Source organism: Silene latifolia, chromosome 11 (assembly GCF_048544455.1).
Source record: "Silene latifolia isolate original U9 population chromosome 11, ASM4854445v1, whole genome shotgun sequence".
NCBI lineage: Eukaryota > Viridiplantae > Streptophyta > Magnoliopsida > Caryophyllales > Caryophyllaceae > Silene > Silene latifolia.
In genome coordinates this window covers 153,513,101-153,540,697 of record NC_133536.1, presented here as the reverse complement: position 1 = coordinate 153,540,697, position 27,597 = coordinate 153,513,101, and the positions used below count along the sequence as shown (strand labels likewise).

General features: G+C 42.3%; 1 protein-coding gene across 1 annotated transcript; it reads left to right on the top strand.

Annotated features, from left to right (window-relative positions):
• The first annotated feature begins 17,920 nt into the window (after nt 1–17,920).
• Nucleotides 17,921–22,469, top strand: LOC141614168 (uncharacterized). Its single transcript, XM_074432923.1, has 5 exons — nt 17,921–19,633; nt 19,718–20,089; nt 20,216–20,291; nt 20,928–21,515; nt 21,928–22,469. Exons 1-5 carry the CDS (start codon nt 17,921–17,923, stop codon nt 22,467–22,469), a joined length of 3,291 nt encoding a protein of 1,096 aa, XP_074289024.1.
• The last annotated feature ends 5,128 nt before the right edge of the window (nt 22,470–27,597 follow it).

Sequence of the window (27,597 nt, the reverse complement as noted above, 5' to 3'; positions counted from 1 at the left end):
ACACCGTTATAGGTTTTTCTATAAATTCGGTATTTAGGGCAAGATTATCTTGCACCAAATTTCCTCCACTTTCTTTGCTAAATATTCTTCTAAAATTCTTCTGGAATTCTTCCATATTTCTCAGTAATCCTATTCTGTATTTTCTCAACAATTTCTATAATAAATCAAACACTTAAGAACATGGGAGCAAAGAAACGCCCTACATCCCAGAAAGCTGCTGCTGCCGAGCCTCGAACTCGTAAATGTCCGGGAAGAAGAAGTGATGGAGATTGATCCTCCTTTCGCTTTCATTTGTTGCTTTTAAGTACCAGGATTCTGTTTTCACCGCCCTTCAATCTTTGGATCCTTACTTTCTGAAGAGAACTTGTTGAAAACAAATTATGACAAGATATTAAGGGAGAAGAAAATAATTCTGAATCGACCGAGGTATGGATTCTCGAGTCTTGTCCGATTAGGGCTAACGGGTATCACCTGGTTGGTTGTATTTTTGAATGGGCATTCAAAGCAGGCTGTAAGTTACCTTTTACTCCCTTAATGATTGACACCATCCGTGCTATGGAAGTGTCACCTTTTCAAATTATGCCGATGGTTTGGAAACTTGTTCATTCCATAGAAAATTTATGTGCTAAACACAATCTTGTGATTACTCTTAATGATATTAAGGCATTATATCATTTTAAAAATCCTTCTGTTGGTCGTTTTAATTTGAGAATTAAGTCAAAGATGACTCCATTAATTACTAACCTGGATTCTGGAGACGACAAGAGTTGGGCAAAGACTTTCTGTTTATCCGGATCGAGACTCGGGATCAGGCTTTGATTACTCGAGATATCCTCCTTTGGAGAGTGGTAGGTTTCTGTATTCTTATTTTGCAGTTATATTGAGTGAGAGTGAGGTATATAAATCTTACCTGTATATTTTGTTTCTGTAATGTTTGTAGCTCCTGATTGGAATCACGATCCTCTGGATGAAGAGGCTATTGCAAGGATAGATGCTTTCCTTGCCATTCCTGAGGAAGAGAGGACCTGGCCAGCCTGCTTGGGCAGGGAATTGTTGCCCCGGTATATGAAGACCAAGCTGACTGGGGTCAGAGTACCCAAAGGCAAGCCTAGTTCTACTGCTCTTTCTTTCTGTACGTCTTCTCGCATGCTTTTATTTTGCCGTTGTCTTCTTGTCGCTTTTTGGTTTGATATTTACGTATATTTTTTATGTATCCAGTGTTTAGGTCTTTGCTAGGTGGCTAGCTTTTCTCGCCAAGGATTTGAAGGTGGGGTGGCTAGGATTGCTTTGAGCAGTCCAAGAGCCAGGAAACTAGTGGGAGTGACAAGACTTTGGATATCCCGATTTCGATGTCCGGCCTCCTCAAGATCCGCCCAGGATAGTGTCACCAGAGATCGTCCAGGCTCAAAAAAGGAAGAGAGAGGATGATATTCTGGAAGAGGAGGAAGGAGGGAAACAGCCCTATCCGGCTCGCCCCGCTCGGGAGTATAAGGCGGTGCTGCTAGGATTGATGACATGGATGATGCCGGGCTCGGATAGATGAGTTTTTCGCAAGGATGAGCGACCAACTGTTGTCCGCTAGTACTCTTGATTCGTCTACCAGGGTGGTTTCTATTCTGACTCTTCTTGTAACAAGGGGCTCTTGAACTCGCTTCTCGAGGCTAGAGAGGTTAGTTGTATCTGGATTTTATAGTTTATATGCTTTTTGTTTTACCTTGTATTTGCCTAATTGATTTTGTATGTACGCAGGGGTTGGATCTTTGGTGGCAAGCTCGCTTGTCGGCTTAGGGATGCCAGGCCAAGGTTACCAGCTTGGAGGAAAAGCTGGATAAGCTAAACCGTGACTGCACTCATCCGGGGGTAACGAAGTGGTGCTCCAATCTCGGTTGGCGGCGGCTAAGGAGTCAACTAGGGTCTGCTATAGTTTGTGAGGTGGCTGCAAAAATCGAGAAGGCTGTCAGGTGGAGTTGGAGGTCGAGAAGCGAGGCAATGCGGGATCAATTGAAAAAGAATGAAGAGCTTCTTCTTTGAAAAGGAGTTAGTGGAGGCGAGGTTGGTGATGCGGCTCTCAAGACTTCTTCGGAAAAGGTCGGGTTGATGCTATGAGGGACCCGAGAATCGACCGATCGGGCTGATTGGAATCCGGACCGAGATGAGACACTCCGGATGCTCGTATCCGATTTGGCCAATATGGGTCAAGAAGAAGAAGTGGATTCCCCTCCTTCCAAGGCAAAGTCCGGTGATCGGGAGATGGTGGATGGTTGTGAGTCGATTCATTGGCTCAAAAATAACTTAGTTTTTTCTTTTGGGTTTTGGTCTATCCAGGGGGAATGTCCCTGGAATGAATTTTTAGGGTTTTAAGGAATTTTTTGGCCCATCCAGGGGGAATGTCCCTGGGATGGATGGTTATTAGGTGGGACCAGTATTTTGGGTGAATAAATATTTGGTCTTTGTTTTGTTTCTTTTTGTGTTTTGATAAGGTATTGATGTTGGATATGTCTTGGATCCGCCGATTATTCGACCGATCGAGCCGATTTCGATTGGATCGGCGATTATCCGATGGAGTTCGAGCGATTATTCGATGGATCGGCGATTTAATGTGTTATGGGTGGGGTTGTTGCTATGCGGAGGGCTTATGACCCACCTATGTCATACAATTCAGAATAGATTTTCCAGGCTTGTATGTTGAGCTCGATATTTAAAGGCCTATTTTGCAACCGAATTTTGGGTATCGAGTTGGATATTTGGTGGGGTGGCCCCAATCTTTGAGATTTGTTTTAATTAAAATGCAATATGTAAAACAAGTGTTGAAGATTTCGCTAAATGAATATGAGAATATAAATAAGTGTTTGGACATATAAATTGAAGAAATCATATACGGCATTTATTCATGTAATTGCAAGTATCATACATGTAGGTTCCAGGCAAGAAGTATTTGAAGTAAAAAGTTATACCTGGATTGTGCGATATATTCTATATGTGAAATAGTTTTAAATGTGTAATATTCCAGGCTCTCGGGATCATTTCGCCGTCCAGGGTTTGTAGTCTATAAGCTCCCTGGCCAACAATTGAATCAATCAGATAGGGGCCTTCCCAGGTTGGGGCCAATTTGCCAGCATTCTTTTCTTTTGTGTTTTGGAAAACTTTCCTGAGAACGAGATCTCCTACCCTGAATACCCTGGCTTTGACAGTTTTGTTGTAGCTTCTCGCAACTCTTTCTTTGGTATTTCGCTAATCGATGCTTCTTTGCATCTCTTAGCTCCTCCGTTAAGTCCAGGCTATCCTCCATTAGAGGTATGTTGTTTGTTGTTGTGTTTAGGCTACACACGGGTGATGGAATGTCCACCTCACCGGAATTATCGCTTCACATCCATAGACCAGGGAATAGGGGTTTGGCCGGTGGATGTTTTAGGCGTGGTTTGTCAGCCCAAAGGACCGGGGGAGCTCTTCACCCATCTACCTTTTCTTCTTTCCAGCTTTTTCTTTATACAGCTGATCACCACTTTGTTACTGGATTCAGCTTGACCGTTGGCTTTTGGATATCCTGGCGTGGATGTTACCAGATTGATGTTCCATTGAGCACAGAAGGCTGCTGTTCTTTTTCCCACAAATTGTGTGCCATTGTCGCATACTATTTCAGAGGGGATGCCATATCTACATATGATATTATGTTTGATGAATGCTATGACATCTTTCTCCTTGACTTGCCTGTATGATTCACTTCTATCCATTTGGAGAAGTAATCAGTCAATGCTTGGATTAAAAACTTTTGTCCGGGTGCTTGAGGTAGTTTTCCTACTATATCCATGCCCCACTTCATAAACGGCCAGGGTGCGGATATGGAATGTAGTTCCTCAGATGGCTGATGGATATATGGTCCGTGAATCTGACAGGCTTTGCATTTAGAGCTGAAATCCAGGCAATCGGCTCTTAAGGTGGGCCAATAATATCCTGTTCTGAGTACTTTGCTTGCCAGGCTTCTTCCACCTTTGTGATTTCCACAATATCCTTCATGGATTTTCGATAATATCCGCTCGCTTCCGTGGTTCCAGGCATCCGAGGTAAGGTCCGACTGCGATTTCTTAAAAAGCACGTTGTCAATAATAGTATACGGCGACTTTTATTTTCGGTGCTCGGCATCTTGTTTATTTAAGGGTAGGATTCCTGTTGTAGTGATCATAGTAAGGTTTCGTCCAAGAGTTAGCAATGTAGATTGGGAAACTTTCATCTTGTTTGTTTATTGCAGGTTCTAATAAATGCACAATGGGTATTTTGTCAAAATCAAGGGGACTAAAGTTGGACCCTAGGCCGGCTAAGGCATCGGCCTGGGTATTTAAGTCCCTGGAAATTTTGTCAATATTAAAGTTTTTAAACTTTGATTTTAGCATTTGAACAACATCTAGATAAAGCATCATTTTGGGGTCTTTTAAGTATATATGCCATTTACCTGGTTGGAGACGAGAAGGGAATCAGTGCGTACCTTTAAATTTTGCACACCAAGATCAATACATACCTTTAATCCCATCGGGGCTTCATATTCTGCCTCATTGTTGGTGGCCTCAAATGCACAACTTATAGCCTGTACTATCTTATCCCCCTGTGGTGATTTTAGTACTACACCTAGGCTCGTGCCCCTTGTATTGGCCGCTCCATCGACAAATAGGGTCCATTCTAGGTCTGTTTGGTCGTTGGTCGGTTTATTTACTTCTTTTATTAGGTCGGGTTCTAGGGTTGGACTAAAATCAGCCACAAAGTCTGCTAGTGCTTGTGATTTAATTGTTGTCCTTGGTTCAAACGTTATATTGTATGTGCTTATTTGGGTGACCATTTGCACATTCGTCCAGGACAATTCTGGTCTCCTAAGTACGGACTTAATAGGAAGATTTGTTCTAACTATTATAGGGTGACTCTCAAAATATGGTCTTAATTTTGTGCAACTCATTATTAAAGCTAAAACATATTTTTCTAGTAATCCATACCCGATTTTCGCATCCAGTAGACTTTTACTTACATAGTAGACAGTCTTTGTTGTCCGTCTGCTTCTTTGACCAGGACTCGCACCGACAAAGAAGTTTCTGTGGATCGACAGGTATATCTTGTCGGGGTTCATCTTTGACTGGTTTTGCCAGTAAAGGGGGGGAGGATAGATATATTTTCAAGTCTTCAAAGGCAGCCTGATGATCAGGGGTCCATTGGAAGTCTTTGTTTTTCCTTAGCAGGTTATAAAACGATTTGCATCTTTCTGATGATCTTGAAATGAACCTGTTCAGGGCTGCTATCCTTTCGGTCGTTTTTTGTATATCTTTGACTGTCTTTGGTGGTTCTAGCTCCAGGATAGCTTTGATCCGCTCAGGGTGGCTTCTATTCCTCTCTTTGTCACCATGTAGCCCAAGAATTTTTCTTTGAGACTCAAGTGGCATTTTTGTGGGTTGAGCTTCATATTGAATTTTTCCAATATTTGAAAGGCTACTTCCAGGTCTTTGACATGGTCTTCTGCTTTTTTTGATTTGACTACCATGTCATCTATATAGACTTCCATGGTGTCTCCTATCTGATCTTTGAACATCATGTTGACTAGCCTTTGGTAGGTTGCACCTGCATTTTTTAATCCAAAGGGCATAGCAGTATAACAATATATACCTCTTTCAGTGATGAAAGTGTGCTTTTCCTGGTCTGCTGGATGCATTTTTATTTGATTGAATCCGCTGGAGGCATCCATGAATGTCAACATTTCGTGGCCTGCAGTGGCATCTACCATTGCATCGATGTGTGGTAGGGGAAATGGATCTTTTGGGCAGGCTTTGTTTAAGTCAGTGTAATCTACACAGACTCTCCATTTGCCATTTTTCTTTTGGACGACTACCACGTTTGCAAGCCGGTCGGGGTACATCACTTCCCGATCATTCCCATGTCCAGTAGCTTGTCAACTTCTTGGTTGATAATTTCGTGCCTTTCTGCAGCAAATTTTCTTCTCTTTTGCTGTACAGGCTTAAAGGATTTGTCAATGTTCAACTTATGAGTAATAACATCAGCATCTATACCAGTCATATCAAAATGTGACCAAGCAAAACAAGACATTTTAGTTTTAAGAAAGTGACGATTTGGTCCGATTGAGTCGGGTGCATCGACCCTACAAGTACTTTCTGTCGGGAATTGCGGGTCTAATATGACTTCTCCTGTTTCCATTTGTGTTTGTGCTATGTATTCTTCCCTGACAGGTGACTTTAATTGCTATGCAAGGGACTTACCTGACTTTGAGGGTTTCAAAGCCCGAGTGTAACATTCTGAGCAGTCCTTTGTTCTCCTCTCGATGGTGGTTATCCCCATTCTCGTTGGAATTTTCACGCATTGATGATATGTTGATGGGATTGCTTTGACATTGTGGATCCATGGTCTGCCCAGGATTACATTATACGAGGATAAGCAATCCATTACTCCAAATCTCTCATATGAAGCCACGCCCTCCACATAGGTAGGCAAGCTGATTTCTCCCAGGGTGTTTTTTGTTTCTCCGCTGAATCCAACCAGGACGCTGGATTTCTTTATGATCTTGCTTTCGTCTATCTTCATAGCTTTAAGGACGTCAAGCATCACCAGGTTGATTGAGCTTCCTCCATCTATCAGGATTCTTGATACTTTGGCTGTGCCGATTTGCATAGTGATTACCAGGCTATCATGGTGTAGACCTGATATTCCTTGCAGATCCGAGTCATCAAAGGTGATAGCAGGCAATGACACGGGCTTGGGAGGAGGTTGAAGTCTGGATTCCCTGGATATCCTCTTGGCTGCAGAGCTGGTCGGCCACAGATTTTCGATCCTCCATTTATGAATTTGACTTCATAGATGGGAGGAGGAGGAGGAGGGTCTCTCGCCGCTTCCCGGGTCTCTCTTATTTTGTTCTTCATCTTTATTCTTTGGTCTTTGGATTATATCTTTCAAGTAGCCTTTCTTTAGAAGATATGCCACTTGTTTCCTGAGCTGAATGCATTCTTCTGTGGTGTGTCCGATGTCCTGATGGAAGTCACACCATCTTGTTGGATCCTTCCTGGGATTGTCGGACTTCTTTGGCCATCGACCGCATCTCCCAGGTTTTCGAGCGTTTGATTAATCCTGCAGTATTAATAGAGAAGTTATATTCGGGAATAGTTGGAAGGCTAGAGAGGTTACCTTTATGTTCTTGTGCCATATTGACTTCGGATCGTTCGTGTCCGGAATATGGTGCGATCCGGGATTGCTTCCTTTCGGTAGGAGCTTTTCTGTTAGTATGTCCATAGCCCTGCTTTCCTCCGGATGAGTTCGTCCTGAAGTTGAGGTCTTCTTCTAATCTGACATGCTCTAAGGCGATGGATTGAACGGTGGCAAAGGTTGGACATGCTTTCTTGGTCAGATCCGCATAAATATCACCTGTCGAAAGCGGGACTCCTTGCTGAATGCTTCTCTTCTTTGTTTCTTCATCACATCTTGGAATGGCCACCTTTTCTTTGACAAATCTGGCCAGGAATTCCTTGAGAGATTCTTCGGAAGCTCGCTTTATCCTGAACAGGTTTCTTGGTCTCTTGGCCATATCTCTGCTACTTGCGAATTGTTGATTGAAGGCATTGATCAATTTCCGCAAAATTCTTGATGCCTCCATTTGGGAAGATTGATGAACCATTGTAATGTCGCCCCGATCGGGGTTGTGCCAAAGCCTTTGCACATACAGACTTGCTCGAGTTCACGGGTATTGAGGCACCAACATTTTTGCTTGAATATGGCAACATGATTTTGTGAATCGAAGTTCCATCATAGGTTCTCATGGATGGGACAAGTAAATTTCTTGGGTAGATCAATCTTTGCAATTTCATCTGCAAAGGGTGAATCCGCAAAGCTGTCAACTTCTACTTGACCCACGAGTCCGGTACTCAGGGTATATTTTCTATTTTGTTGTGGAGTTTTTGGATTTCTTGAAGCATAGCCATCATTATTGCGGCTTCAGTTTTGTTTGTCTCATCATTGGGAATAGTTGGAGTGCCGGATAATGTATCCTTCTCCGGGGTTCCAAAATTAGAGAAGTCTATGTTTTTGATGATGGATGAGAATGGGGTTCCTGGTTCAAATCTGGTCTTGGAGCCCGAAACCTGATTTTCCAATTTCTTCTTCAGTAGACTCGATTCCTTCACTGTTGATTTTGCTTCACCTGAGCCGCTTTCTCTTGGATTGTTTCCAATTCCTTGATTTTGGCCAGCAGCTTTTTTGCTAATTGTTGTTCAGCGGTGAGTTCCACCATTTTTGTGTGTGAATATTAATTGAGAGATAATAAGGAGAATTTTATTGGTTGAAGAACTAGATGCCCCACGGTGGGCGCCAATTGTTTTAGCAGGATTTTCCTGGAGGGATCCGGCTTAGTTATATAGTGATCAGGGTATCTAGTTCTATAAGATTAGAATGGTATGAATAAATGACAAAGAAAGAAATGAGTATAAAGAATAACGTTTTTATTGTTTTGATATACCGGGCACAATGTTGAAAGAATATTCAAAATAAAAAAGATAAAGTATAGATAAAAATTAAGCAATAATGAATGACTTTACAATTGTTGGAAATCTCCTATTTATATTTTTCTCCCCCCTAACGTTTATATTGAGCAACGTTTATAATCAGCAACCTCTTCCCCAAATTGTAGGAATCATCAGGAATAATAGGGCATGCTTCCTATTAGCTTGCTTGACCTGTTCTCAACTCAACCAATCCTTAGCCTTTTCCTTTCTTTCCGTCCAGATTCATGGATTATATAGTTCTAGGTTTGGACTTGGTCTTCCTTGAGAATAGGGCACGATTATTTAGCTTATACAATCGTATTTCTTGTTTATCTTGCCTAATCCAGGCTATGTTCAGGAGTCCGCCAAGCTATGATATACTGATTATCAGGCTTCTCTTCCAGGATTTAGTAGTCTTCTTGCCACAATATTCTTCACCAGCCAGATAGTAGTTAGTCTTGTCCGGTCTGTGTCTCAACCATTCAGCTTCATTGAGTCGGACCAGGTTATGGTCAGGCCAGGTTAAACTGGGCCTAACAGTATGGATGATATTCATAAGGTTATTATCTGTTATTCCATATAATATATTGCGTTGTGATCTAGTAAAGCGGTTTTAAGGAAGTCTTCTGGTCAAGGAATTTATATACTGAGTCAGTGTCTATGGGATTGTATAATTTGTGATGACTATCGACGTGGTTGTTATGCCTCGGGTTGCGATCCGGGCACGGTACTTCGTGTTGTGATACGAGTATTTTTGCGCTGCGGTGCGGCTGTTGGTGGCGGTGTTGCGATGTCGTTATCGGTTGTGGTGGAGTAGGTGGGATACTGATGAGACGAACTTTCGAAGGTATATATCAGTTATATAGATTGTTGTTTGTTTACTGCCGTTTCCTATCAGTGTCGGTTTGGGCATATAGATTGTTGTTTTGTTTATTAATGTTCCTTCCCAGTTTCGACTTGGGAGTGAGGATAGAGTATGATATGGAAGAAAGTATGTATGTTCCATTGTTGTCATGGTATAGTGATATTCTGTTAATGGGACACATGTGACACCCCCATACTCCAAGTGCCTTACCAGGACCACTTAAGGTATGAGAACGTCACCATTTCGATTACCCGAGGCAATGATATTCAAATAGACAATAACGAAACGTATTTAAATGATAATAAAGTTTAAGTGATATAAGCCAAACTCCAAAAACTGTTAAAAGGAAATACAAGGTTCTCAAAACTGTCAACTACTAAACAACTACAAAATGTTCGACACAGTGGAAGACTTCTAGAACTGCAACGTGATGACTCATCCCAGCTATCCCATGCACATCGTCTCATACCTGCTCAATAACTGCTCACCACCCCCAAATGGATCACCACAGTTTTTAAAACATTTAAACGGGGTCAGTACTGATTACATAAAACAAATGCCACAATGAAACAGAAACAAAAACAGTCCAAACAGCTCAAACAATCTCCAGTCTCCATCTCCAATATCCACCCAACTGACTACACACTAAATTGTGTAGCTCTGCCAGAGTACCCATCGCAACAAGTACTCCACGCCGCCAGTGGGGGATTGCAGCCGTACCCACCCAATTCCCCGCTCATCTCCATCAAGCGATAAGCCCAAGTTCATTAATGTGCACATCCCCTCTGTGACGGGTTCCACAGAAGGCGAATCAAGGGCGTGAAGCCACTCCCGCAGGTGTCTCCACTCAGCCAGGGACGCGCCCCGAATATCACAGACAGTTACACATCCAATCAACAATATACAACAAACAACCATCAAATTTAAACCAACAATATAATTAACCAACAATCACCATTACAAACACCATACATTATGTAGCCAATACTGAGTAGGGAAACCCTACCTGGAACAGTAATCACCAAGATCGTCACAATCAGCTAATCAACATCGTCCTTCACTGAAATTACTTCCTATCAAACATACAATCATACAATCACAATCTAACATCAACAATACTCCCCAAAACCCCCAAATTACCCAATTAGGGTTTCAACCAACTTTAACAAAACATTATAAATATTATATAAAAAGCTTACCCTCGACACAAGGATCACAACGGCGTAAAGAACAAGATGATCCGACACTGCTAGTCTTTGGGATTTGTTAACAATGCGAGGAACACACTTACGTAACTTCTTTTCTTCTGAAAAGGGGTTTTTAGAATGATAAAAGAGATTAATAAAGATGATGGAGGCTTTATATACTAATCCCGCATTATTAACAAAACCCGTCAAAATCACCCGTAAAACACACTTACTCGATCGAGTGCCCCTTACTCGATCGAGTGCCACACGTACTCGATCGAGTACCTATCAGGCAGACTACTGTTTTGCGTAAAAACATACTTACTCGACAGAGTAAGCCCCACTCGATAGAGTACCCATAGACATAGAAAACCGTAGTGTTACAATATAGTTGTGAGAAGTTGTTAGAATACTTTCGATCTTGTTTTGGATGAGGCATTGGTTAACATAGTTGTGGCAGGAGTTTTGTGGAATGTGTTTGCGATGAGCTGGAAGCAGTAAGTGGTTCGTAATCTTTATTGGGACAGCTAGTATAGGGTGTTGGGATCTAGTATTATGTTAAGTTATGGATGAGTTTTCCGGCAATAAACAGATGAATTTGAGGATCTAGTGTGAGTGTGTGTAACAATTGTGGATCGTGAGTTATGATTGTGGAGATAAGTGCATGTATAAATAAGAATGTCGTTTTGAGGTAATGGTTATGCTACAGTTTTGTTGTATAGGTTAGGTGGGGTACTGAATGAATTGAGGTATGAGAACAGCTAGAGTAAGAGAGCCTTGGATATATAAATGGATTTAGATAGGTGTTGAGACTATAGGCGGATATTGTTGACATGCGGTGGTGATGAATATAATGAGAATATATAGCTAAGGATCTAGTGTTAGTGACTTACGAGGATGTAACATTTATCTTAAGAGGAGTAGGATGCGACAAAGAGAGTTTGATGGTTGTACATGTTGTAGTATAATTGGAAGTTTGAGTGTTGGTGTAGAATAAGAATGGATTTGTGTGATGGTCGATTTTATCACAGGTAATGGCAGTGCTTGTAGGAGTATGACGTTTATGAGTGTGAGTAAACTTCGATAGTGTTAATGGATTGGGTGATGATGTTTATGTGTATGAGTAAACTTCGAGGACGAAGTTCATTTTCAAGGTGGTAGAATGTAACATTCCGTCTTGGTGTTAATCTTGTGTGGTGGATTGTCTTGGTATTGAGTTTGCTAGTGAGTGTTATGAAAGTAAGACAGAGTTGGCAACACTTATGTTGTGGGTATTCGATAGTATTATGGAGTTAGTATCGAGAGGCTATGCTGTAGTTGAGACGATATCGTGAGCCGTGTTGTGGAGGTAAGCATGGTTGGTGGAGTTAGTGTTAGGTGTCCATGTTTTATAGGTTAGGTTGGAACTTCGGGGACGAAGTTCTTTTTAAGGAGGGAAGACTGTAATACTACGGTTTTCCTAAGTCTGTCACTCGGCTGAATATGGCTTACTCGGCCAAGTAAGTGTGTCGTGTGTTTCTGGCAGACTACGGTCCAGGAATACTCGGCCGAGTATGGGAATACTCGACCGAGTAGAGGATACTCAGCCGAGTATACTCTATACTCGACCGAGTATCCGGTCTGACGGGGTTATTTCCATGGTCTGATTTAGAGAGTATTAGAGTTATATAAACGTGGATTTCAGTTGTTAATCATTTTTAACAAAACCTAAACTTGCAAAGTAACTCTAATAATCTCCAAATCTCTCTCTCAAGTTCGTGGATATTTCGTGAGTCTTGTTAATCCTTCCTTGCATCGATTGTGTCGGTAAACCTCTAGTTCTATGAGTTTTATCAATTTGCCTTCTAGGGTTTTGCCCAAGTTTATGATTTAGGGAAAGAGGATTTTGGCATGTTGTAATTGGAAATTGTATGATTATTGTTAGGTGGAGATTTCGTAGAGGAGTCGTTTTAGCCTGCTTGATTGTATCGTGTCAGATTGTGTTAAGGTAGGATTTCTCTACTCGGTTTAATGTTAATTGATTTAAGATATGATGCGTGCATTTTATATAACTTTTTAAGCCTTAATTGCACGCATTTCTATGCAATTTCCGTAGTTTTAGGCTACGAAATGCCCCGAATAGTCTACTTTGGTTCGTTTATCCTTAATTGCAGGAACAGACTAGAAAGAAGCAGAATTGAGCCTTTTACTGTCCCTTTAGCTTGCATTTAGGAGATGGAAGAATAGGGGCGAGAATACTATTGTCTTGGGATGCGTGAAGTCGTCTCGGAAGCTAAATCATACGTCCTATGGCTGATTCAGTGGCAGTTGACTCGATCGAATGGTTTTTCTGAATTGTTTGCTCGATCGAGAGCTTTTAGATGGTGAACAGTCCTCGATCGAATCCATGTTGTATTCGATCGAGAGGTGGCTAATTGGTGTTCCTCGATCGAGTAGTCTTTGTACTCGATCGAGAGGTTTTTGCTGGGAATTGTTCGATCGAGTAGTTTGGAAGTGCTCGATCGAACACTTTGGGATCAGACGCGATATTTTCTTGCGTAAACACTTACTTATTTAATATCTTAAGTTACGTATTAGGTTAATAAAATATCTCTCCTATAAATAGGAGAGACTTAATTAGGTTTACGTATCTCCACTTTTAATCATTCAGTTTTATTCATTAATTTCAGTACTCAGACTCTTGTTCAACGTTGCTTTGCTTTCATTTTACGGATCTCGAATTGTGTAATTTCTTTACTCTCTTTTATTCAATTTAATTCTCTTTTGCAACAATTAATTTCTCGTCTCTTGTTTCGTAATTGTTTTCATTTAGTTTATGTTATTTCTCTTTAATCATCTTTATACCATGTTTATTATTGTTTTATGCATCGTTATTGTTTTATTTATCGTTATGTGTAGCTAAATTCATTTATGCTTGGATTAGGGGAGCCCTAATAGTAAAACAATGATGCGATAATTAGCTTAGGAGGTTTTTGTTGTGAGAATTGTTTTATAGGAATATAACAGTAATTATTAGGTTGAGTGCACGCAACTGAATTAATTAACCCAGTTAAATTCAGACCTAAATCGGAAGATTAGAATGAATAGACCTGTTATGAACAATAGACTACCCTAATCAGAGCGGAAGCTATTAAGGAAGATTATAGGGTGGATAGCGGACCGGAAGGACCATTCCACTACCTTTCTCACATCAGACCAACTGACCTTACCTTTAGCTGATTTGCGTAATATCATGGTGAACCGACATCCTGGCATTTTTCTCTTTTTTGATCACATTTTATTTCATTCTTATTAATTTTTGTAACACCCCCATTTATTTAGTAGTCTTTAGCAAGACATTCCCAAATAAATAGGACTGTTACCATCTCGGTTTTCCGAGGTAGTGAATAACAAAGTACAACAAACCAAAGAACTTTAATTAAAACTTTAACGATTACATGTTTATTACAAATTAATCAACTAAAACTTAATATAAATTAAAGTACATCTCACAGCGGAAATAAATAAAGTGATTAAATAATCTATGTGATCTAGACTTCTAGGTAGACTGGCCGAATCCTCGCGCATCCTATAAGCTCCCAAGTCAACTAATCTTTAGTACCTGTCAAATCTGCTCCCCATAATGGTTCATCACAGGTGTTCACGAATACACTGTCAACCACAAGGTTGAGTAGGAATAACTAACAACAGTAGATGACAATAACAATATGAATATGCATGATATGACTTAATAGAACCATCCAGCCGAGTTCATCACTCGCAACACTATTCATCCCGCCAATCCCTGGCCGGGGAAGCCTTAACCCGAAGGTGAGAAAACACACTACATTACCATATGGTAATGTCTGCCTCAACATATAGTTGATTAATATCCACCAGACGGTCTGCAGAACCAGTCTGGGGCCTGCCTCGAGAATTCACGATTATAATCGCTTGCCAGAATAAATCTGATAACCACTATACATTACTATAAGTAATGTCTGCCAGAATAAATCTGCTAACTAATGCAAATGCAATCCTTATATGAATGCAATGATAAATAATAATAATCAGTCGGATATAGGCCACAATAAGCAACCACAACGATATAACATGTATACTTCCAGCCACAATACTCATGTGAGATACAACAATAACAGCCAGTTGTGAGTAGTTATCCTACCTTTTCAACAATTACTCTAATTGGCGATCCAAGTAAGTTAATTACTAGTATCCCTCATCAAAACTGTCACCTAGCAACTACGATAATAATTTTAATTACTAATCCATACAATTATAATATATATTAATTAATTAATAACTAAACTAACTAAATATAATCTTATTACTCTTATGATTACCTAATAACCTAAACAATACCCATACCCATACATAATAAAATACTACAATACTACTACTTCCATGATGATGATCATCGTGTAATCATAAACCACTCAACCCAAACGCCAATTCACCGACCATGATGTCATACATACACCCGTCATCTACCGCTAAACCCAACACCTTCACTACACACTACCACCTTCTCACGCCACCACTGCGCACTACACCACCACCACGATAGCCCATGACTCACACAACCGCCACAACTCGCCTCATCCCACGACACCAACAATAATGCTACACGCTTGATACCGTCGTCAGGTACCAAAAATAAAATACCTAGTTACACTAACAGAAGTTAGCACTAAGTAGGGTCGATCTCCACAGGGAGGCAGTCACTATCTACTTGTTCATTCGGCCTGTCTACGGTCACAAGATGGGGGTTTGATTATTTTGACTAAACTAACGAGATTAAGGCAAGAGAAATAAAGATAAGAGAAAATAAGCAGAGGGAAAGGAAACTAGGATGTCGGTTCATCAATGAATGTGTAATACTCCGTATTTTATATCGCTATTTGAGTCGAGTTAATTGTTTAGTCGTATTGATATCGTAAGATCGAGTTATTCGAAAACTTGTTAAGACGGGTTTAACTGAACGAAGTCACGTTAACTAATTCTTTTACCAACCACGCTGACCCATGACACTTACCCATTTACCCGTTTACCCAGACACATGTACCCATGACCCATTTACCATTTTAACCTAATTTTAACCTAATTCTACCCTAACACTACAAAACCCCATCCCTCACCCGCCTACCTCATTTCAGCGGTACATTTCCCCAACCTTCACGCAAATCGAGAGAGAGAGAGTGAGTGTGGGTGTTGACGGAGCAGCAAGGAAGGCCTTAGGGTGATTGTCGACGTCCATAGGTAACCCTGGTGGCTGTTGAGGTGGCGGAAAAAGGTATGAGTGCAACCTTTCTCTTTTGTTTTCGTTTTTCTGTCGGGTTTTGTTTGTTGTGGCGTGACTCAGGGAGGTGATGTTGGTGGTTGGTGTCGGGGATATGGTACTGGGTGGTTTGTGTCGTCCCTATTGGTGGCGGTTAGGGAGGTTCTTGGCGGCAGAATTGGCGGCGAGAGGTGTTATTGACAGGGACAATCAAACGGGTGCTAGCAGGGGTTTTTCAGGCGGGTTTAGATGTTTAGGTTGGGGTGGCGCCACCGTGGACTCGGGGGAGGTCGAAACGGCGGTGCCACAGCATCTGGGTGCGTGGTCTGACGGCGAGCAGGGCTGTGGTGGTTTGACAGGGGTTAGGTGATGGCTGCGGTGGTTGTGAGTCGTGGACAGGGGGCGTTTGGTGAGGCTCAGTGGTGAACCAGGCCAAATGACGGCCCTGGTTCGACTCGCCGGCGGCAGTCGACCGGGTTAGGGTCGGTTGTTGGTGGTGGGGTCGAAGAGGGGAGCAGGCCTGGTGGTGGTCGTGGTGGTTCAGGCGGCGCGTGAGGGGTGTGGGCGAGAGTGAAGGCGCGGGTTGTAAGAGTTGGGTTGATAGGTTTATTCAATGTTCGTTTCGATTCTCTTAATCGTATAACTTGTTTTATCTTTTATGTATCGTATTCTTAATTAGCTAATTTAATTCCCGAGTTATTTAAATGTTTAGAGACGGGTTTGAGTCGGGTTTGTTAAAATAGAAAAGCTGTTAGATCGGGAAAGTTTCCTTAACTTTCTATTTTGGGAACGGGAATGGTTTAAGTAATTGTTTATCATTTATCTATCTTTCAGAGGGCGAATTTGTTGTGGAATATTACTGAGCACCCGACTATTTGACTGCAGTACTGAGGTAAGGGAATACACTGATTGAGTTCTTACGATTATAAAGAGTTGGCATGTTTAGTGATTATATGACATATCTGATTATCTTAATTATCTTGATGAGTATTATTGTTTCATACGTTTCATGCATTGCATTTGCATCGGAGTTGGAGTTGGAGGAGATGAGATTATTGCGATTAAGGCCCAGGCGGGTTCTGCAGGACTTGCCCTGGTGTCCTCAGCTGCGAGCTGGCAGATCGGCTACGGTCGATATATAGTCTACCGAGGATCGGTATGGCTGGGCGTTCCGGGGAAGTGTGTGACGGAGTAGAATGGAGGATCATAGCATTGCATTCTTTATTATATCGTATTACCTACTCAACCTCGCGGTTGACCCTGTGTATTCGTGTATGCCTGTGATGATCCATTTATTGGGGAGCAGATTGTGAGTTGTTGAGACATTTGGGAGTGGCGGGGGGAAAGCATGGATCACCCGACTTAGAGCTAGCCCACTTTTATTTTGTTTAGTTATCGACTTTATTTCAGTTTGAGACATGTTTCATTTCCGTTGTAAACATTTATAAACTTTTAATTTAAAAATCTTGTTTATCTTTCCCTTTGTTATCTCTTGCCTCGGGTTTCGAGATGGTAACACCCTTCTTTATCTGAGGAGTCCTAGTTCAGGCCCTTAAATAAATGGGGGTGTTACAAAGTGGTATCAGAGCGAACGATCCTCAGGCCTAAACCAATGAATCCAATGAATATAGGAAGAGTCTAAATAAAATGAACCTCGGGACAGAACTGTTAGGAGCACACTAAAGGTAAAGGGTGAGTTAGGGGCCCCCTCACACCGAACCATTGGCCCTCTCAGTTTGACCTGGGAACCCTGAGTGCAAATGAGAGGAAGGGTAGAGAAGCAGCATGATGATTGAGCATGACTTCATATATCGTTGCCTAAGTGTTAACTGATTGATATGTTAATTGTTGCATAAAAGAGTTGGTGGGAGTTTGTGGCATAATACTTTGCATGTTTTAAAGTTGATTCATACTTATATCTCTATAAAGTTGTGTTAGAAGGCTATGTCTAGTGATATGCGGTTATATGATCCCTAAACCATGCTAGATAGACAAGTAGGGTAAGAAGTGATAGAATTGGCTAGAGTTGCCAAGGTGATTTTGTGTTGCAGCTAATTCCTAAAATTCTCTTGTAGTCATGCCTCCAAAAAGGAACACGGCTGTGAACATCACCCAGGAAGAGTTAGACCGGCTGCTGGCTGAGAATGAGGCCCTAAAGGCCAAAAGAATGGACCCTGCTAAGATAAGTACAATAGTGGCGAGGCATAACCCTACCATTTTCACTGGAGAGGGGGAACCTCACTTGCTGGGAGATTGGTGTCGGGAGTTCACCAACCTATTCGAGCTAATAGCTTGTCCTGAAGAGCTGCAAGTAGACCAGGCTGCCCACTACCTCAGGGCTACAGCTAGGGAATGGTGGACTAGGAACAAGGCGGAGATTCGACAGGTTGCTAGGGATATTGAGGAAGGATACGTGTCTTGGTTGGAATTTCAAGTGATACTAACGGACCAGTTCATGCCAGAGTTCAGGAAAGCTAAGCTGAGGGAGGAGTTCGATACGTTTAAGATGATAGAGGACATGACGGTGGACACATACCACAGGAAGTTCCGACTGTTGGCTTCATATATCGATGAATTTGCTAAGAACGAGACTATGCTGGCTATGACGTTTGAGAGGGGACTGACGGTGGATATCAAGAAGAGGCTCATGGCAGCTCTACCTACCACCGTTCAGGACATCTATCTGAGGGCTGGTGCTGCTGAGAGGCTCTCCGAGCAGATCAAGGAGGATAAGAAAGGAAAAGCTGAGAAGAGGAAGTCGGAAACTGTCAGTGATAATACTGGGGCCAAGAAGCCGAATTCAGGCAAGTTCAGTGGATACTCCACCAATAGTGCTCCTGGGGGGATGAGGAATCAAAGCGGGGGCAGTTTCGGAGGTGCTAGTAATGGAGGTAATGCGTCCAGGGTCACTTGTTTCGGGTGTGGGAAGTTGGGACACAGGAGATTTGAGTGCCGAAGTTCTGGAGGAAACCCATCTGGGGGTTTCCGAACACCTACATCTGGGTACAGCGGGTCTCGGACAGCGGGATCAGGATACAACAACTACCGTACTCCTAACACTGGCTATGGAGGAGGTGCCCGATCTGGGGCAAGTAACAGTTATCAAGGAAGCAACAACAACTACCAGAACCGTAGCCAAGAAACAAAACCGGTCCGGCGGGGTGGTAACTTCCAGAGGAACCAGAACGAGGGGAACAAGCAACCCAATACCGCTTCATCGAGTCAGTCTGGAGCTAAGTCCAGTGGCAAGCTCTTTGCCATGGGGAAGGAAGCAGCAAAGGAGGATGCTCATGTCGTGACTGGTACATTTCTTGTCAACTCTAAACCCACCTTTGTGTTATTCGATTCTGGTGCCACACATTCATTCATATCTAGGGAGCATGTTAGAGCCTTGAACCTTACTACATATGATAGAGTGGTCGATTCGGTTATAGTACCCTCGGGAGAGTCTGTGCCTTGTGATAGAATCTATACCAGTGTACCTATTCAGATTGGGGAGGTTGTCTTTCACTGTGACCTTATGGAGTTTCCATTGGGTGGGTTCGAGGTGATTCTAGGGATGGATTGGTTGGGAAAGTACAAAGCTTTCATTGACTGTTACCAAAAGAAGATATCTCTGAGAGGACCTAAGGGAGTCAGAGTAACCTACAAGGGATACATGGTCAAACCCAAAGTCAAATTTATTTCTGTAAATACCCTAAAATTGAGTCTGAGGAAGGGAGACCAGTTGATCTTGTGTCAGATGTGGGATAGAGAGTCTGAGACCCCTAGGATTTCTGACATACCTGTGGTATGAGACTTTGAGGGGATATTTCCGGAAGAGATTCCTGGGCTACCACCTAAGCGCGACGTTGACTTTTCCATTGATCTAAAGCCGGGAGCTGGACCTATTTCTAAACCACCATACCGTATGGGACCAAAAGAGATGGAAGAATTGAAAAAGCAATTGGATGAGTTGGCTGAGAAGGGTTATATTCGACCCAGTGTTTCACCTTGGGGAGCACCTGTCCTATTTGTCAAGAAAAAGGATGGAAGTTTGAGGCTGTGTGTGGATTACCGAGAGTTGAATAACGTGACTATCAAGAACCGATATCCTTTGCCAAGGATCGATGATTTGTTTGACCAATTGAGTGGGGCTGGAGTGTTCTCAAAGATTGACCTGAGGTCGGGTTATCATCAACTGAGGATAAAGAACGAGGATATCCCTAAGACTGCTTTCAGAACCAGATATGGACACTACGAGTTCGTAGTCATGCCCTTCGGATTGACCAATGCGCCAGCTGTGTTTATGGACCTGATGAATCGGGTGTTCAGTCCTTACCTGGACAAGTTCGTGGTTGTATTCATCGATGATATTTTGGTTTACTCCAAGAATGAGGAAGAGCACGAGGAGCATCTAAGGATAGTGTTGAGAACTCTGGCAGAGAATCAGTTATATGCCAAGTTGAGTAAGTGCGAGTTTTGGTTGAAGAAAGTTGCCTTTCTGGGGCATGTGATTTCCAAGGAAGGAGTGTCAGTGGATCCTAGCAAGATCGAGGCCGTGACTAGATGGCAGAGCCCAAAGAATGTGGGCGAAATTCGAAGCTTCTTGGAACTAGCTGGGTACTACAGGAGGTTTGTCAAATATTTTTCGAAGATAGCAAAACCATTGACATCCCTAATGAGAAAGGAGAACAGGTTTGTTTGGGACGAGAGTTGTGAGAAGGCTTTCTTAACACTTAAAGAGCGCCTAACCACAGCTCCTGTCCTTGCTTTGCCAGATGGGAATGATAACTTCGAAGTGTTTACTGATGCTTCCAAGAAAGGGTTGGGGTGTGTGTTGATGCAGAACGGGAAGGTAATCGCATACGCTTCTCGACAGTTGAAGACCTATGAGGAGAATTACCCTACCCATGATCTAGAGTTGGGGGCCGTGGTATTTGCTCTTAAGTTGTGGCGACATTATCTCTATGGAGCGACTTTCAAGGTATTTTCTGACCACAAGAGCCTGAAGTATATCTATACTCAGAAGGAGCTGAACATGAGACAGAGGAGATGGATCGAGTTGATTGGCGACTACGACATGGACTTACTCTATCATGAAGGGAAGGCGAATGTCGTAGCCGATGCTTTAAGTCGGAAGTCTATCCATGCCCTGATCAGTGCCAGATCCAGGGTGAGGATGTTTGGTGAGCTAAGGAAGATGGGGATTTACATGATCCGACGAGGTGAGACCGTTGGAGATATGACAGTTGAGCCGGAGTTGTACGAGGAGATTCGAGAGCTACAGAAAGAGGATGCTAGAATCCAGAAATGGCGCAATGAGGTAGAGCGGCGGTGCGAGCCTTACTCTAAATTCAGTATTCATTCAGATGGGAGCTTGAGGTTTGGACAGAGGTGGTGTGTGCCAGCTAATGAGGAACTGAAGAAGAAAATTCTCACAGAAGCACGTGCTACTCCTTATTCTGTACACCCTGGAGGGGATACGTTATACAAGGACCTCAAGAAGACGTTTTGGTGGCCTAATATGAAGAAGGAAGTCGCTGAGTTCGTGTCTCGATGTTTGACATGCCAGAGGGTGAAGGGTGAGCACAAGAGACCACAGGGGAAAGTTCAGCCGCTAGATGTGCCAGAGTGGAAGTGGGAGAGTATTTCCATGGACTTCATCGTCGGGTTGCCTCGGACTCAAAGAGGTAACAACATGATTTGGGTGATCGTCGACAGACTGACCAAGTCAGCTCACTTTATTCCCATGAAAGATACTTGGAGTAAGGCTGAGTTGGCCAAGGCTTATGTTCAGTACGTGGTAAAGTTGCATGGTGTGCCTAAGGATATCGTTTCCGACAGAGATTCCCGGTTTCTATCCAAGTTCTGGCAGGAATTGCAGTCATTGATGGGTACTCAACTAAAGATGAGCACCGCATTCCATCCTGCTACTGACGGTCAGACAGAGAGGACTATTCAGACCCTCGAGGATATGTTGAGAGCTTGTGTTCTAGAGTTTGGCGGATCTTGGGAGGACAGACTAGGGTTGATCGAGTTTTCTTACAACAACAGTTATCACGCTAGCATTGGGATGGCACCTTTTGAGGCACTTTATGGTAGGAAATGCAGGAGTCCTGTGTTGGGATGATCGATCAGACGCTGTCATTTTAGGGCCAGAGATGATTCAGGAGATGGTTGAACAGCTACAGATTATCAGGCAAAAGATGAGAGCTTCTCAGGACAGACAGAAAAGCTATGCTGACACTAGGAGAAGTGACATTTCTTTCGAGGTGGGAGAGAAGGTACTACTCAAAGTGTCGCCAATGAAGGGAGTTATGAGGTTCGGGAAGCGAGGAAAGCTGAGTCAGAAATTCATCGGACCTTATGAGATTTTGGACAGAGTTGGAGAGGTGGCCTATCGTTTAGCCTTGCCACCAGCGTTAGCCAGAGTTCACAATATCTTTCATGTTTCCCAGTTGCGGAGGTACCTGAGCGATCCATCACATGTGTTGAGTCCTGAGGTGATCGAGGTGGATGAGCAGTTGTCCTATCTGGAGACACCTAAGGAGATTTTGGACAGGAAGGTGAGGAAGACCAGGAATGGAGAGACAGCTTTGGTGAAAGTCTTGTGGACTAACCACAATGTTGAGGAAGCAACATAGGAGACTGAGGCTTCCATGAGGGAAAGCTATCCACACCTGTTTGCATGAGGTAAGTTCCGGGACGTAACTTTCTTTTTAGGAGGGTAGAATGTAACATTTGTTTCCGACCTAAATCCACGAGTTATCTACTTTAGAAAATCTGTTTTGGTGCCCACATCGATGCGTGGGGGGGTGTACTAGATGAGTGAACATCGGGACGAAGTTCATTTTAAGGGGGGAAGACTGTAATACTCCGTATTTTATATCGCTATTTGAGTCGAGTTAATTGTTTAGTCGTATTGATATCGTAAGATCGAGTTATTCGTAAACTTGTTAAGACGGGTTTAACTGAACGAAGTCACGTTAACTAATTCTTTTACCAACCACGCTGACCCATGACACTTACCCATTTACCCGTTTACCCAGACACATGTACCCATGACCCATTTACCATTTTAACCTAATTCTACCCTAACACTACAAAACCCCATCCCTCACCCGCCTACCTCATTTCAGCGGCACATTTCCCCAACCTTCACGCAAATCGAGAGAGAGAGAGAGTGAGTGTGGGTGTTGACGGAGCAGCAAGGAAGGCCTTAGGGTGGTTGTCGACGTCCATAGGTAACCCTGGTGGCTGTTGAGGTGGCGGAAAAGGTATGAGTGCAACCCTTCTCTTTTGTTTTCGTTTTTCTGTCGGGTTTTGTTTGTTGTGGCGTGACTCAGGGAGATGATGTTGGTGGTTGGTGTCGGGGATATGGTACTGGGTGGTTTGTGTCGTCCCTATTGGTGGCGGTTAGGGAGGTTCTTGGCGGCAGAATTGGCGGCGAGAGGTGTTATTGACAGGGACAATCAAACGGGTGCTAGCAGGGGGTTTTTCAGGCGGGTTTAGATGTTTAGGTTGGGGTGGCACCACCGTGGACTCGGGGGAGGTCGAAACGGCGGTGCCACGGTGTCTGGGTGCGTGGTCTGACGGCGAGCAGGGCTGTGGTGGTTTGACAGGGGTTAGGTGATGGCTGCGGTGGTTGTGAGTCGTGGACAGGGGGCGTTTGGTGAGGCTCGGAGGTGAACCAGGCCAAATGACGGCCCTGGTTCGACTCGCCGGCGGCATTCGACCGGGTTAGGGTCGGTTGTTGATGGTGGGGTCGAAGAGGGGAGCAGGCCTGGTGGTGGTCGTGGTGGTTCAGGCGGCGCGTGAGGGGTGTGGGCGAGAGTGAAGGCGCGGGTTGTAAGAGTCGGGTTGATAGGTTTATTCAATGTTCGTTTCGATTCTCTTAATCGTATAACTTGTTTTATCTTTTATGTATCGTATTCTTAATTAGCTAATTTAATTCCCGAGTTATTTAAATGTTTAGAGACGGGTTTGAGTCGGGTTTGTTAAAATAGAAAAGCTGTTAGATCGGGAAAGTTTCCATTTAAGGAAACTTTCCATTTTAAGAAGTTTCTATTTTTAGTAACTTTCTATTTTGGGAACGGGAATGGTTTAAGTAATTGTTTATCATTTATCTATCTTTCAGAGGGCGAATTTGTTGTGGAATATTACTGAGCACCCGACTATTTTGACTGCAGTACTGAGGTAGGGGAATACACTGATTGAGTTCTTACGATTATAAAGAGTTGGCATGTTTAGTGATTATATGACATATCTAATTATCTTAATTATCTTGATGAGTATTATTGTTTCATACGTTTCATGCATTGCATTTGCATCGGAGTTGGAGTTGGAGGAGATGAGATTATTGCGATTAAGGCCCAGGCGGGTTCTGCAGGACTTGCCCTGGTGTCCTCAGCTGCGAGCTGGCAGATCGGCTACGGTCGATATATAGTCTACCGGGGATCGGTATGGCTGGGCGTTCCGGGGAAGTGTGTGACGGAGTAGAATGGAGGATCATAGCATTGCATTCTTTATTATATCGTATTACCTACTCAACCTCGCGGTTGACCCTGTGTATTCGTGTATACTGTGATGATCCATTTATTGGGGGAGCAGATTGTGAGTTGTTGAGACATTGGGAATTTGGCGGGGGAAAGTGGATCACCCGACTTAGAGCTAGCCCACTTTTATTTTGTTTAGTTATCGACTTTATTTCATTTGAGACATGTTTCATTTCCGTTGTAAACATTTATAAACTTTTAATTTAAAGTACTGTTTATCTTTTCCTTTCTTATCTACTGCCTCGGGTTTCCGAGATGGTAACACCCTTCTTTATCTGAGGAGTCCTAGTTCAGGCCCTTAAATAAATGGGGGTGTTACAGAATGTCAATTAATTGCAGTTAAGGTCACAGATTAGTCGATGTGTCGATCTAAGGGACAATGAATATCTCCTTCCGGTCTCAATTCGCCCTAAAATACTATTAGCTTAGCTTCCGCCCTCACTAAAGCATTCTATCGTTCACTGCGGGTCTCACCCCTACCAACCTTCCGGTCCAGGTCAAGGCGTACCAAGGTTCAAAATGCTAATTGAATCGATTCAATCAGCAAGATACAATTAAAGCAACGATTAACAACATAGACTTAAACAGCAACGACAAATCTATAAACTAATTAGCAATTAACATTCATTCATCGAATCCCCTAATCCTAGCAAAGAGAATTAGCTAGACATAATAAAGGGAAGAACAGAAATAAAGAGAGAAATAAACATAAACATAAATAAAGGAGAAAAGGGAAAAAGAGAAAGTTATAGTAGATCCGGGAAAAGAGAGAAAAGCAGTCAACAGTAGAAAAGGGAAAAGAAAAGAGTAGTGTGTGATAGATAATAGGGAGAAGAGCCGAGAATTAAAAGAGTTACAAATGACGTCCGTCCTTCCTATTTATAAGAAAATAGGATTTTTATTTGACCTAATGACGAATTAAAGCTAAAAAGGACCGAGCCCAATAGAAACAAGTCGATCGAGCCCTTTTAAACTGCTCGATCGAGCAGAACTAAGCTCAAACCACTCGATCGAGTAGAAAATCTACTCGATCGAGTAAACCCTAAATTGAATCTATTCGATCGACCTATTATTCCATCCAAAACCACTCGATCGGCTAGTAAAGTACTCGATCGAGTGGTATCTAACTTCAGCAGCCCATAATTTCGTTAGTTTTAGCTTTGACTTGTCTTTTAGCTCCCGAAATAGCTTCACGCATCCCAAGACAGCTACATTTTCGCTCCAAATTCACTCTTCTCCAAATGCATGCAAAACGGACGATAAAAGGCTTGATTCTACTACTTTCTGGTCCATTCCTGCAAATAAGACAAAACAAACTAAAGTAGCATATTCGGGGCATTTCGTGGCATAAAACTACGATAATAACATAAAAATACGTGCATAAAAAGGCCTAAAAGGACTATATAAAATGCACGTATCAAATCTCCCAAAATTAAACCTTTACTCGTCCTCGAGTAAACTAAATGCAAACTAATGGAACGGAAAAGATAACTCAGAGCTAGCTACAAATGCCCACTTAAACCAGTTTAATGCAAGCAAACTAACACTTATAGCAAAGCAGTCAAATGCAAACGAGTTATAGGTTGTTTATAAAATAGCTGAATCGTCGACCTTGCAAGACCTTTAATAAAGGACTCTCACGGGTCACTCTCCTCTCATAAGGCAAAGGGTAAGCATATGAATGTATGAGAGAAAGAATTATAGTCGCTCACCTAAACTACGACCCACATAAACATGCATGCAGCTAATATGATAGACAATTCTAGCTACCACGCATACATTCCAACCAAACAAGGTCCGTCACAGCCGAGAGCTTACAAAAATATGGTAAAGTGAGGCAATGGGTAAGAAAAGGCAAAACATTTATGGGAATGTGGAGGTATAGGCGGCCAAGCTAGTACCTAAACAATACCATATAACAACATCCATTTCTAACTCAATTATAGAATTAAGCAGGAGTGCCCTTCATTTGGCATAAAACTCACCAAACCAAACTGAAAATACTCCTCAATAAATGTAAATAAAGCATAGAAGCGAAACCATCAACAGTCTTTTTTTCCTTTCTTCTTTTTCTATTTTTTTTCGGTTTCTTTCTTTCATCATTTTTCTTTTTCTTTTTCACGTTTTTTCCTTCTTTTTTTTCTTCATAAATTACCACCTCCAAATCAGTGGATACAAGCCAAACTCAGCACAATAAAATATATACCGCAAAAACATACACTAAACTAGCTTGACAAGGCAGGCTAAATTTGGAATGTAGCTAAGGGTCAACAGGCAAATTTGGCTAATGTGGAGTTAAATGGGTAAAAATGAAAGAAAGGGAAATTGTAAGCACCTCCCTGCATGTGACACCAACCACTAACCGAATGTATGCAGGCAAAAAGCAATTGAATTTCATATACGTGCAATTTGATGCACATGCTATGCAAGGAGTAACTACTCACAATCCTACATGAAACTGGTCATAAATGACACCAGTTTATACGGCTCTAAATCTTAGAAATTATAAGTGGTTTGCCAAAATTTCCAGGTCAAGTCTATTCGTTCAGCTAAATTTCAACTTTAACTCATAAATATGCAAAATGACAAAGCTAAAAGATATTAATTTATGCAAGGCTTAAGCAAAAAGGCAATTGCAGTGCAATTTCATCACGGAAATCTACAGTTCCGACTCAACCTATATGCTAAAATAAACGTGAAATTTTTTTGAATTTTTGAAATTTATAAATTTTTTATGGATTTTTTATTTTTATAAAAATAAACAACAGTGCATATAGAAATTAAACGTGATAACAGAAATGCAATTAAACATAAATGCAAACACAGATATGGATGCATAACCTCCCCAAACCAAACCGTACAATGCCCTCATTGTACCAAAACATGGAAAGGAAATGCAAACTAAAAGAGAAAGAGAGTGAATTGTGGAAAGCTCACAAGATTGCGCGAATAAGGGACCTCCCCAAACCAGCCAGCAACATGGGAGGTCGCTAAATAGCTGCATAAGAACGTCACAGGAAGCTAATCCAATCAAAGGGCATCTAAAACAGCTCGATCGAGGAAGATCAGTGGTCGATCGAGTTGTTTCTCCTTGGCAGGTACTCGATCGAGTAGCATAAATGCTCGATAGAGTAGATTCATTAGCAAAAGGATTCGATCGAGTACAAAAAGTACTCGATCGAGCCATCCTTAATAAATTCCTGCAAAGACGCAATAA